Source organism: Lepisma saccharinum, chromosome 11 (genome assembly GCF_977018435.1).
Source record: "Lepisma saccharinum chromosome 11, izLepSacc3.1, whole genome shotgun sequence".
Taxonomy (NCBI): domain Eukaryota; kingdom Metazoa; phylum Arthropoda; class Insecta; order Zygentoma; family Lepismatidae; genus Lepisma; species Lepisma saccharinum.
Window position 1 is genome coordinate 80,166,719 of NC_139239.1, and position 12,501 is coordinate 80,179,219.

At 37.3% G+C, this 12,501-nt stretch overlaps 1 protein-coding gene across 2 annotated transcripts in view; it reads right to left on the reverse strand.

Moving 5' to 3' along the window:
• Positions 1-2,218: 2,218 nt before the first annotated feature.
• hdly (hadley) overlaps positions 2,219-12,501 on the reverse strand; it is a 51,235-nt gene continuing 40,952 nt past the window's right edge. For both annotated transcript variants that reach the window (XM_083131451.1, XM_083131452.1), the window contains exon 2: positions 2,219-6,623. In XM_083131451.1, the coding sequence (XP_082987577.1) occupies positions 6,164-6,622 (459 nt within the window). In that variant the 5' untranslated portion in view covers position 6,623 and the 3' untranslated portion in view covers positions 2,219-6,163. The remainder of the gene's footprint in view (positions 6,624-12,501) is intronic.

The window sequence follows — 12,501 nt, forward strand, 5'->3', positions numbered from 1 at the left end:
TTTGCCGAGGAAGCCACATTTAAAATTGGACAAGCTTCTCGGCTTTGCTGCTCCTTACTGCCAATTGGCGATTTATTCGCTTCAAAACCTGAAACGTTTGTATTTACTCCCTTTTCTTTTCCTCTGATTAATCGTGATGGCGTTTTCTGTCCTTTGGTAAGTTAATCAGATTGGTGCAAGACTTGTTGAATAGAGTTCCGGATCTGACTGAACGGCCAATGCAAAAAGTAATTGCAATTCAGCATGGGGAAATTGAATTTTCGATTATCTTTAAGTCCAGTTTATGCTCAGAGGTCAATCGGGACTGGACTAATTGTTCAAAGTGCTTCCACTGGGGATAGAGTGGTGGAATTACTGCGAAAGGGATTTACGGCGAAACTGAATAAGCGCGAAAGAGAACAACAGAGAAAGGCTAAAATAGAGGATTAAGCGTGGGCGGAATAAACGCGAAGGGACAAAATAATAACAGAATAGCAGCGAAAGGAATTACCGCGTTCTGGATCAAGCGTGAAACCAAGATGTAAGGGCATAAGCGCGATAGGACGATCCGCAGAAATGATTAAGTGCAAACTTAGAAATCAACGCGAAAGGGACAAACGCGAAACTGATTTAGCGCGATTCCAAAGTTTAGCACTGGAATAAGTGCGAAAGGATCAACCGCTCAATCCAAAAAATCAGCACTCCTCTCTTCAAGAAAATAACGGAACGAATTAAACGCGAAATGAAAATTCAGTACCGAAATAAACACAAAAGAAAAACAGCGAAACGAAAATTCAACACCGGGAAAGCGCGAACAACTGAGAATTCAAAATGCAGCTCCGGGATAAATGCGAATGAAGCAATTGCGGAAAGAATTAAGAGCAAGATTTATTCCACTTTAGTGCTAAATTTCTTTCGCGTTTTCTTCCAAGAATCCGCAGGGATCGATCCAGGGACCCCATAATTACAATACGCCATGGCACTTCATTATCTTCCTTTACTATATGCTTTACAAGAGGTTGCATCCTTGGAGTTTATGCATTTTAGTATTTTTAAGTAATTTGGGCTGTTCTTTTTTTGAATGAACAACTACTTTTTACGCTGTTTCTACGTGGCCAAAACATGCGGAATATGTACATTATTATGTAGAAATGATCATGTACATATGGAAATAATATTACATAAGAATAATGAAATGTGTAATAATATATTTCTGTAGCCTCCAGCCATTTCATTCATTCCTTGGCCAATTTTATAGGTTGCTCCAAAAAAAACTACATCTACTGACCAAGGCAATCTATATTTCAGTAAAAAAACAAGCACTTTACAATGTAACGTTTCAACCCCCTTTCAGGGTCTAACAGGACTAAAAATCAACTTTGGTTTCAAGGCTGAGGAAGGCCCTGATACAAGGTTGAAACGTTGCGTTATTAAGTGTTTCTTTTTGTCTGATATATTGATTGCTGTCAAACATACGTAATGTTTTTTCGGTCATGGAAACAAGGCTTAATCGTGTTACCATAGGTTGCTGGGTACAAAAGCATAGTTATTTTTGTTGCAAGAAGTTCTTTTGAAATAATGAAATGGTAATGTAGTAAATAACGTTAAAGAGTTTATGATCTTCATGAATTGTTAAAGTGATTAACAACAGTTTTCAGTGAACTTCATTAGCCTGATGTGGCCCTGCAAGGATTCCATTTGAATTTCCACATTATGCTAGAATATTCCCATTCAATAGAAAAAAATTACAATGAGATAAATGTTACAGGATTTTTCGACAAATCATGTTTTGCATGTTTGTTCCACAAATATGTCTGCACCCCATGAAAACTACATAAAATGGATATTTACTACGTTTTACAAAAAGAATGGATTCAAACACAAAATATACATATAATACACCTCAAAATACGCACAAAAGAACCCATCAAATTTTTGCTTTCTGTTCGACTGCAGTTGACATTTTTGCTTCGCTACAGGCAAAGGAAAATATGTAATTACATAATAATCATATCCCCACGCGGATAACATTGCTGAGATCGCGATTCTAGTCCCAATTATTACTGGCATACTATACAAAAAATATTAGTGATTAAAGTGTAGTGATTGTTTTCGCGTTTACATAGAGCACTCAGCTTATATTGTTTCAAAAATTTATCTTTCCTTTGCACTGAATACGATTTAAATTACATGCTATTTTAAAGATTATTATTAAAATAAATAAAATCAAATTATGTCAAAATGTTTATTACAGAAAAATAATTTACATATTTAAAAAATAGAAACAATATAAAATCAAGTAACAAGAAGAAACACTTATTATATAGTTTGCTAAATATGCAGTTATTAATCTTTGGCCTCGATTTGTTCATTTCACAGTGCGTAATATTTCGAAAATAAGTTTCCTGATACTAAAAAGTATAAACAAAAATTGCAAACTAATTATATGAAATTATTAAAACTGTAAATTTCTGTACAAACAATAAATTGCGAAGTTCGACATAATACAAATTTACTACAAGACGTGCACAAGTTTTACAGTACTTCATATAACACATACTATATTAAAATTTTGGTCACATTACTGTCATAATTGGGTTTATAGTATGTCATCTTGCGAGAGCTGCAACCTTCAAATGTTTTCATTCAGTGCTATGGAGGAAAATAACAGTATTGTCTCATTTTTAAATAAAAATGTTTTGGTTATTGGCCATATTTCATATAAACTCCAAGCTGGTGGCATATAACAACTGAAACATAACCAGCAAAATGTGCAGAAATAAGAACAGCGAAATTCATGCCAGTGTTCAGTTAGAATTTATTATATTTATTCAATAGACTGTGAAATCTTTCAGGAACAAAGAATGCAAATTATCACCCACTGCATCATAATATACAAGTAAGCAGTTAACAGTAAATGTTCAGTCTTTCGTATCAAACAGTTTATTAACGTTGCATTTTTAATTGTCTGTGTGGATGAATCTCTCAACTACCATAAAGCATTGCTTACAGTAGAGAAAATATGAATTACAAAAACTGTTGTGTGTTTATATGTATATCTCTATACATGGACACTTTGATGCGTAAAAATGTCCTTTGTCTATGATGTGTGACAGTCGTTTGTTCTTTTGTCTAATAAACAAGTTGGAGAGAGCATGGGAAGGATTGCGATGGGTGAAATCGCTGATACTACAAAAATATATTTACTGTATTGACGTCCGTAGAAAATTACATCGAACATTGCTTAGTTCTTGTACAAGTACAAATAGCCTCAATAATGTAATACAAATGAACCAAAAGTCTAGCTCAATTATCCGGTAGTAAACAAATGCGAAGTGTGAGAAATCCTATTCGTTTATTCCGATGGTAGCTGTTGCGCAGAAATCTTTCACTTCGTAAAAAAGTGTGCACGTTTAAGCCATACCACTTACCATACCCATAACTTACCGTAGTGTTACCTTATTTTATGAATTAAATACCTATGATCAACGTACCTTTGGGTAGGCTGAGCTAAGAATTAACCAATAGGAAAGCACACAAGTCACGTGCTTTGTTTGTATTTAACTTCTTTGTGTTGATGTTCTCAGTAGGTGATGCAAGAATTGCGGTATGGCTGAAATCATATGAAATTCTCAATTATTGGTAATCTGTTCACTCCTACACATCTGCATCACACACTCAGTTCGTTAACCACAGTCTTTCAGTCAGTGCTCACACTCAGTAGCTCCTCTTTAAATGCCACTGGTAATGCCTTGCTCTAGGTTGCACATACATACAGGAACCGAGTGTTTATTCCTAATTTCAAGGCTTTCTGCTGGTTTTGAAGAGATCCGAATATGGACCACGACACAAAGAGAACCAAGAAATACATATTATATTATACAAGCTCGTACATGCAGTTCAATATGGATTTAGAATACGGTAGGCAATTTTAACCTGCAATAGTATCACTCGTTGTGCTGGAAGTCAGTGATGTTTTCACATGTAAAGATGTTGATGTAAGCAAACGCAACTTGTATTGTTAATCTGACCCATTTCGGCTTAACAAAACTTTGAAAACGCCAACGCCTAAAATGGAAACATTAACTATGGCTCGAAATTACTGACGTATATTGTGTAGCCAGCTCAAACCTTTTGAATGGAATGTTACACGTGAATCAAAGGTATTGGCGTACATCGTGGTTACCTGAAACGTTTTGAATGGAATGTTACACGTGGCTCAATGGTACTGACGTATATCGTGGCTACCTCAAACCCTTTGATGGAAATGTTAACTGTGGCATATATCATGGCCACCTCAAACCCTTGAATGGGAAGGTACTGCGTTTATTGTGACTATCTGAAAGCCTTTGAATTGAATGTTACACGTGGCTCAAAGGAACTGCCGTATATTGTGACTAGCTCAATCCTTTTCAATGAAAGTTTCACGTGACTCAAAGGTATTTTTTGTATCTCGTGTAGTATATCTCAAACCTTTTGAATGTAAATATTTTAAGCGTCGCTCAAACATACTAATATACGTGTATCGTGTACAGATAAGAACATTGAATGGAAATGTTCACTGCGGCTGAAACATGGGCATGTTCTTTTAACAATCTGATGTCCTTCCTTGATAAAAGTTCAGGCTCTTGTTCAAAGATAGCGTGGTCTGTTATTGCTAATTCGATCCCGTTATTTCCATTACCAGCATCCTGTTGGATTCTTCCATTTATTGGCAATGCGACTCAGATATAATACTGCTTGTTACAAATCTGATCTCATTGTTGCCTGCGGCCCTGAATGGAAAATGCCTAATATTTTGTTGATTTCTTGTCGTTGTACCCTGAAGAAGATGCTAAAGAGTTCGAAAGAGGGCACGATAACACATAAGTAAAAATATCAACTTCTTTAATTTTTGAATGCAAAATATTTGGTTATGTAATACCTACGAAAAGGCTAAATGTGTATCTAAGGATCATTTTCTTAAGTCTATTGCGGATATTTTTTCTAAAAACACGTAATAGCCTATGTTGTCTATCTTATGTAATAATTCGATGTCGGGAAGCTGACATATTATCTTCATTGCATTAAATGTTTTGTGTGCATGATATTCTTACGTTGTACCATTGTTGTTATGGTAGATCATACGCATTATCTTTGCTTTAAACGTAGGAAGCAACAATCATCTCTTGGAAAATCCTTAATCTTGAAATTCGAATATTTTTTTTCTCGTTCCGGCTTCAATTCGATGGCAATTATTGCATGTCATTACTCTCTGCATTCGTGGACTGCAAAATACAATAAACCTCAAATTGCTTTCAGCTCAAGATCAGGTCTCTAATTCATTGTCAAGATAATACGTATTTTTTTACAAATAATCGGAAGTAGCGTTGTATTTGTTAGAGAACAATTTCCGCGTTATGCAACAACAATAAAACAAAGCCTTGGTCGGATGGAAACCCCAAGGATGCTGTACGTTTGACTCTCAAAACAATGAAACAACATACCAATTCCTAATTTCACGGATACTAAATCTTACTGTAGTATCAGCGATGGGCACTTCCTGGTCTATTGAAGACGCGATTGTAATTCACTTCCTTCAAGGATAAGATAATAAGATCGGAAGTAGTTCAGTCATATAACCTAATAACAACCTCGTTTTTTTCTTACCGAACACACATTAAATAAATTATTATTGCTATTTTTATGAAATGTCATTATAGATTGTGATGTATGATTGTACCCTACTGCCTAAATAAGTAATCTGCTATGATATTTCATGTCTGTAAGATGATCCTGTACAGTCACGGACATTTCTGGGCTCTAACCACTCTTTAGTGATTCGTTGCAACACAAAAATGTCTGCGATTGTACATACTTGGATTGTTTTTCATGTTCAGACAATATATGCTGTTCTGGTACGTTAATTACAGTAACTATTGAAGTCATGATACAGTTGGCTCTACTGTGGTTCATTTTCTCTCACGGCACTGGATGAAATCATTTTAACCCATCATTTTACATTGCAATTCTGGTACCAAGTGATAAAGAGTCGAGTTGAGAAAATTAAATTACTGTAGTTGACACACAATGTTATATTGCATCAGTGACGTCATATGAATGGTTGCAGGTCCTCTAGATGGTTTTGGTTACTTGTTGAAAAGAAATATTTTATTGAAGAGGAAAGTGAAGAATACCAAAAACACTATTGTTTATTTTTATTGTCCGTATCATAGAATTTCTGGGCGGAATTTGCCGCGGCATACGTCATGTCCTTCGTGCAAGGATTGTCCCAGAACGCACCCTGGCAACCAAGAAGTTCGAAGCACGTGTACCGTATCTTGTTGTTGTTCGGCGTGCAGCAAGAGATGATGGCCCAGACGCACCTGGAAGGCTCGTCCCTCTGGCTGCTGTCGTTCTCCGAGATGGCGGGACTCGAATTACCGACCTCCGATGGAGCAGCACCTGCCTTGATCGCTCTGCGAATGTGACCAGGATCTTCGACCGGCGAAGAGGCTCCGGAACTGGTCGCCGCCGGTGATTGGCGTGGTGTGTCCGGAAAATAAATGGCCGTCGACATGGCTCGACTGCTAGGGAGCCACCCTACCAGCAGTAGAAGCGTCTGCAGGAGGAAGACCAGCTTCCAACTCGATGCCCTAAGCATCCTGAAACGAAAGAGCTGTCAATTACTCGTCATGTTAGAAGAATCATTGTAGTCAGACTGAAAAATTGTACTAAAATAAGACCAGAGGTTCTTAACCTTTGGTCCGCGGACCGCCACGTGATCGCTATATCTTCACAGGAGGTCCGCGAATTTGATTTTACGAGCCTTCATACTTGTTGCAAAGGTTTGAGTAAAATAGACTTCAATTAGCTATTTAAAAAAAAAGGATTTGAAAATTGAATATTTTAACAGCTTGATAGAGATAAAATAGTTACAATATTTTTGTCGTTTTTATTCATATTATAGATTGCTTATTAAACCTCTTATTATATAAAATCCACTATTTCTCAGTCACTATTAAAAAATAGTTATCAAAAATAATTTGCATGTTCACTATTTTACCCTACAACTGGAAGAAAACACAATATAACAGACAATGTAAAAATGAGTATTGTAAAAAACTAATAAAGTACCTTTGACGAGCAACTTTAATAAATATTTTATGCACTTTAGGATTTCAGATATTGAGCCAAGTCCAAGAGGTTATGAAAGATTAATGATCCTGCTTTAGAATAAGTTTAAAGAAATAAGTAATTTTAAGAAATGCTTTATTAATGAAAATGGGTTTTATTTCTTGTACGAACAAGCGTGATGCCATACAACCACAAGTACTTTTTAATAGCTACCACTCACTATCAACAACAACAATAACAACAACAACAAAACCAAAGGCTGATAAGATCTTCATTTAAGACTTGATCATGTGAATATTTCAACTTGAATTCCAATATTTGGATGAGATTAGATCCCATATTGGTATAGCATAGAAAAAAGTCAATTCTATAACTTAACTAGCTGATTACCCAGCGTTCCCCGGGTATTTATTTATCCCAATCTTCTAATAGACAGGAAAATAATGAATTCTAACTATAGTGAAAAATGAACTTGGAGTTGAACGGCATTGGGAGTGTCACTATTCATCTTATCGACCCCGAAAACTATGGATTCCACACTAATATCGGTCGTTTTACATGTCACCTACTTCCCACCCCACCCCTAGGGGTGCTAAGGGTGACTTGGAGTTAAACGGCATTGAGAGTGTCACCATTCATCTTAACGACCCCTAAAACTATGGATTCCACACTAATATCGGTCGTTTTAGATGTTACCCCCTTCCCCCCCCCCCTCCTAGGGGTGCCAGGGGTGTCTTGGAGTTGAACGGCATTGGGAGTGTCTAGTGTTGCCCACGGGACGAGACGGGACAGGCTTTTAAAAATTCGAGACGAGACGACATTGATCATGTGTCCCAAGACAAACGAAAATTTTCGAGACGAGACAGCATTTCACAGCATTTCCACGAGACGAGACAGGCCAAAGTCTCGTCTCGTGCGCAACACTAGGAGTGTCACTTTTCATCTTAGCAACCGCGAGAACTATGGATTCCACACTAATATCGGTCGTTTTCGATTATTTTTACATGTCACCCCCCTTTCCACCCACACCCCTAAGGGTGCCAGGGGTGTCTTACCCCAACAGTATTTCTTTCCAGGTTGCAAGTGATACGTGTGTAACCGATCTTGACGCACCCATTATAAAAGTTGACCCGCCCTCGCTGGGGGAAAAAGGGCGGCAAGAGAAGTTAACGTCTTTTCTGGGGAACGGTTGATGTGCGTTGCAGAGAAGACAGTCCGAGTCAAGCATTGATACGGTTAGGATCCGTGTTACGTTGGTTATTGGTTTCGCGGGCTGTGAAAAACTGTAATTGAACTAACGGTCATGTTCTCAGCCGGAAAGAGAGATAGTGTCTAAAGAATAAACTGTGAGTGAACTATCGGCCTGTGCAGTATCTCTACCAGAACCTGGAGAAAAGGTTACTAAAGAAGAGAGGCTACATGTTTATTATGAACCAACGACAGGAGGATTAGAAGATTGAAGATGTCGAACTCGGTGTCAGCAAGATTTGTGTTTTCCCCCCAACTCCCCTTAAGTGTTCACCGTTATTGTTTTTCAGCGTGTTTATCGCCAAGTGAAGTAAATACCTAAGTAGTTACATCGAAGACGTAAGTACTCTGTGAAACAACCTCTAAGAACTAAGTTTGGTCTAATATCTCAACAAATTCACATCGGAAGCTGACTAATCTGTGTATTCCGTAATCGTTTGTAAACCGCAGACGTCAGGTGTCAGGGCCTTTAATAAATATTAATACTGTATTTTGTGGTGTATGAATACTTAGATACTTAAATATAAAAATTCACTGCTAGTCTCCTTTTGTGTTATTGACGTTGTTCGACGGCAGAATAAAAATTGTACTAATAAAACCAAAGAAAAAAAAACGTTATACCAAGTGTGGTTGAAATCGCTCCAGGCGTTCGAGAGTTATGCAGGAACAAACATACATACACACAGTTGCGGCTCGTGGTCTGGCTCTATGGGTGTGCACTTCAATCTATCGTCCAGAAGTGTTACACCACCCCTGTGAAATACTCACACCCGTTTTTGCGTACATAATGAAGCTTAATATATTGGCAACCCAAGTTTTGATCAACTTTCACTGAAAATGGGGCTATGACAGAGTAATACGTATTTCATGATATTTTTAAACACGAATTTTTTTACCAATTTCATATATTTCGGAAATTATCCAGCCAATCACGAGAAGAGCGATGTTATTGTGCAGTATGTAATTCAGCTTTCGATAACCTGACAAAATCACTCAAAACATAGAATTGCCGATTTACAATATCAATACTATTGTCGATGTGCAAAATATTTCGTAGAAACTGTCTCCCTGGCTCTGCTGATATTAATGAACAAGGATAATAATTACATTGGCGTACACCAAGGAAGCCGATCCAACTACCACAAAGAAGGAAATCAGTTGTAATCTATCTAGCTGTTGTTTATTTCTAATGACAAACTGATCAAACCTAGCAAACCAAGCGAAATCAAGAGAATAATAAATGTTAAAGCAAATAACAGTGCTCACTAAGTTCACACTGCCCTGCTTCGTAATCGTACTTCAGACGTTTCCTTCTCTTCCGCCGTATCCATATATTACTTCAGTTGCTACAGACTTTGTAGCTAACTTCCCTCAAAAAATTGAATAACGTTAAGTCTGCTTTCGCTATGTACAGTTTCCCTATTCATCATGAAATCAAACACTTTGCACTGAAACAGGGACTACCATTTGACAGCGTTAAATAATTTTTGTAACGCAGTAACAGCGACACAATGCAAAACAAATGACTATTTGATGCACGCTCCCTCCCGCTGGTTGATAATTCGGCTACTGCGCCACAATGGCCGTTTATTTTGACCATGATGCACGAAGCACCAGTTTTGGTTTCAGTTGCTCTCCCCTCCCCTTCTCCTCCTTTTTTTCCTCTGTTATGCTTGGGACAATATACCATCAAAATTTCCCTTTCATAAAAAAATTACCTCAATTTGGGATGATGTATGGGTTGCATCGACTGCGTCACACGATCTCCAATGGAATGGGTTTGCAACACTACATTCGCTCGCACACAGATCGCTGAGTTCACAGCTTTCCTAAATGATGCAACCTCCCCTCACACGGCGCTCAAGCCAAAAGACCCAATCAGCGTTCTCTACGCGACTGCTGCAACAGCGTCATAGCGAGCGAAACTACCATTGTGTTCCAGCCCCGATCGCGACCTGGTCTACGATGGTTGATCACGGATCGCAGACTTTTCCACCATCTATCTTGGTGGAGCAGCGTGGGGACACTTGATGTTTCGAAGGAGATAAGAGTTCAATAAATAAGTATAATAATAATGTTTTGCATTACAGATTTATTTGGGTGTGCACGTGCGAATAGGCAGAAGCCGCTACTGCATACACACCTACACATATACATCCTTTTTTTATACGTATATAGATGATTTGCATGTACCATCATTACTTATTTTAGAACAATGAAGGAAGCAGCAGCTAAATTGCATGCATAGCCCTGTATAGTTTTAAGATGCATGCCAATAAGTGTAAACAACAAGTTCTGAATTTTCTGAGTGATTATCTTTAATATAAATGTATAGTAACACAAAGTTAGCGATGCGGCTCTCTTTTGTAGAATTTTGCAAACTTCTAAGCTAGGTATCAATTTGATCTGAAATAACCATTTAGTCATGTGGGGAGTGGTATGTACAGTCACCGTCAATAAAAATGGGGCACCTGAAACTTCCCTGCAAGTCTGTGTTGCCTAACTTTATGGCGATAAGTGGATGGATTTTAATACCAAATGTTCCATGGAAACTTCTACCATCGGCCTAGAGTTACACCACACACATAACACTTTGCAAGGAAGCGAGCATTTCAGGATCTAGTTGTCCCATTTTTGGTACCGGTGACTGTACAGAAAACCGTCTTCAGCCCAGCTTTTATATTAAAGAAAACTTCTACATAAACAAATACGTATTCCTTTAACAGTATTGCAAACGTTTCGGATCAAGTTTTGTAACTTAGAATCTGCCACTTCGGTCTGTTGGATATAATATGCCTGTCTTAGATATGCCACTTCCTAAGTTTTGTAAGACATATGTGACTGTCATCTTTTTATACACAATTTAGTTGTATTAAAGATAACAATCTTTGATAAGAAGAGAGACATTTCATTATCATTGTTACTGTGTTAATTATGTATTATGGGATGTATAGTGTAATACACCAACTCGTAAGTGGCTGCAACAAATAATATTCTTCATAATTTTTAATTTTCCCTGAAACTATCGACGACATCGGATCTTAAGAAAACTCCCGTTCTTAAGTTGTAAGAATGTTGCTTCCGATCTATTATTTAAAGTAATCAGAAGATAACTTCCACACTATACTATATTCACAAATCCTGGCTGGGTCGCCATAATTGTTTAGGTTAATTTTGAATTAGCAACTAGTACAAATACATTATTTATTTTAATAAATAAAATACAGAAATCAACTTACGAGTTGGTGTATTATACTATACATCCCATAATACATAATTAAAACAGTAACAATGATAATGAAATGTATTTCTTCTTATCAAAATTTTTTTTATCAATAATACAACTAAATGCTGAATGTTATATAAAGATGACAGTCACACATTCACGACGAAAAGACAATAAAAAGATCTTAATTTACTGTTTACACTTATTAAAAATTATATTTGTGGAGTAAATGATGTGTTAATTGTAGTTAACCAGTGCCTAATTTATCATCAGCACCTAATACATTCATGTACATTTTTTTCTCTTTTCTTTCTTTGCAGGGGGAACCGGTAAGCGACAGTCACTGAATAATACGTAGTTGCTCTGATCAATGTTTTGCCGTAGGTAAGCATAGCATCTAATTCATTTTAAATCACCACTTGTGCTAGTCACCAGCCTTTATGTATCTTGTGTCTAGCACAGCTTATATTTGAGAGAAATTTCTGCAACTGCATGTACTGAACACAGGTGATTTCAATTATCTGTCCTTTGTTGATAATTATAAATATGTGCAGCGTCCGCAATATGAATATTCTTTTCAGCACACTTGGGTTTCTCATTTGCATTATTGCTTTAACTACTGTGCAATGTCCAGTTAAACGTGGCTATAATACTTGATTTAATGTTTTTGGTTTAACGTTATATCAAATACATGAAATTTACTTAAATATTTTTCAAAAATATATATTATCAAATATATTGGCTATTGAGTGGCCGTGGTGGCTCAGTCGGTAACGCGTCTGACTACCATGCTCAAGGTCCCGGGTTCGATCCCCGGCCGGTTCAAATCCGGGAACTTTTCTAATGATGGAAGCGGCCCCGGCGCCCACCCAGCGTCGAACAACATGGGTACCTGGGGGAAACCCTGGGGGGTAAAGGCGGTCAGGGGCGTG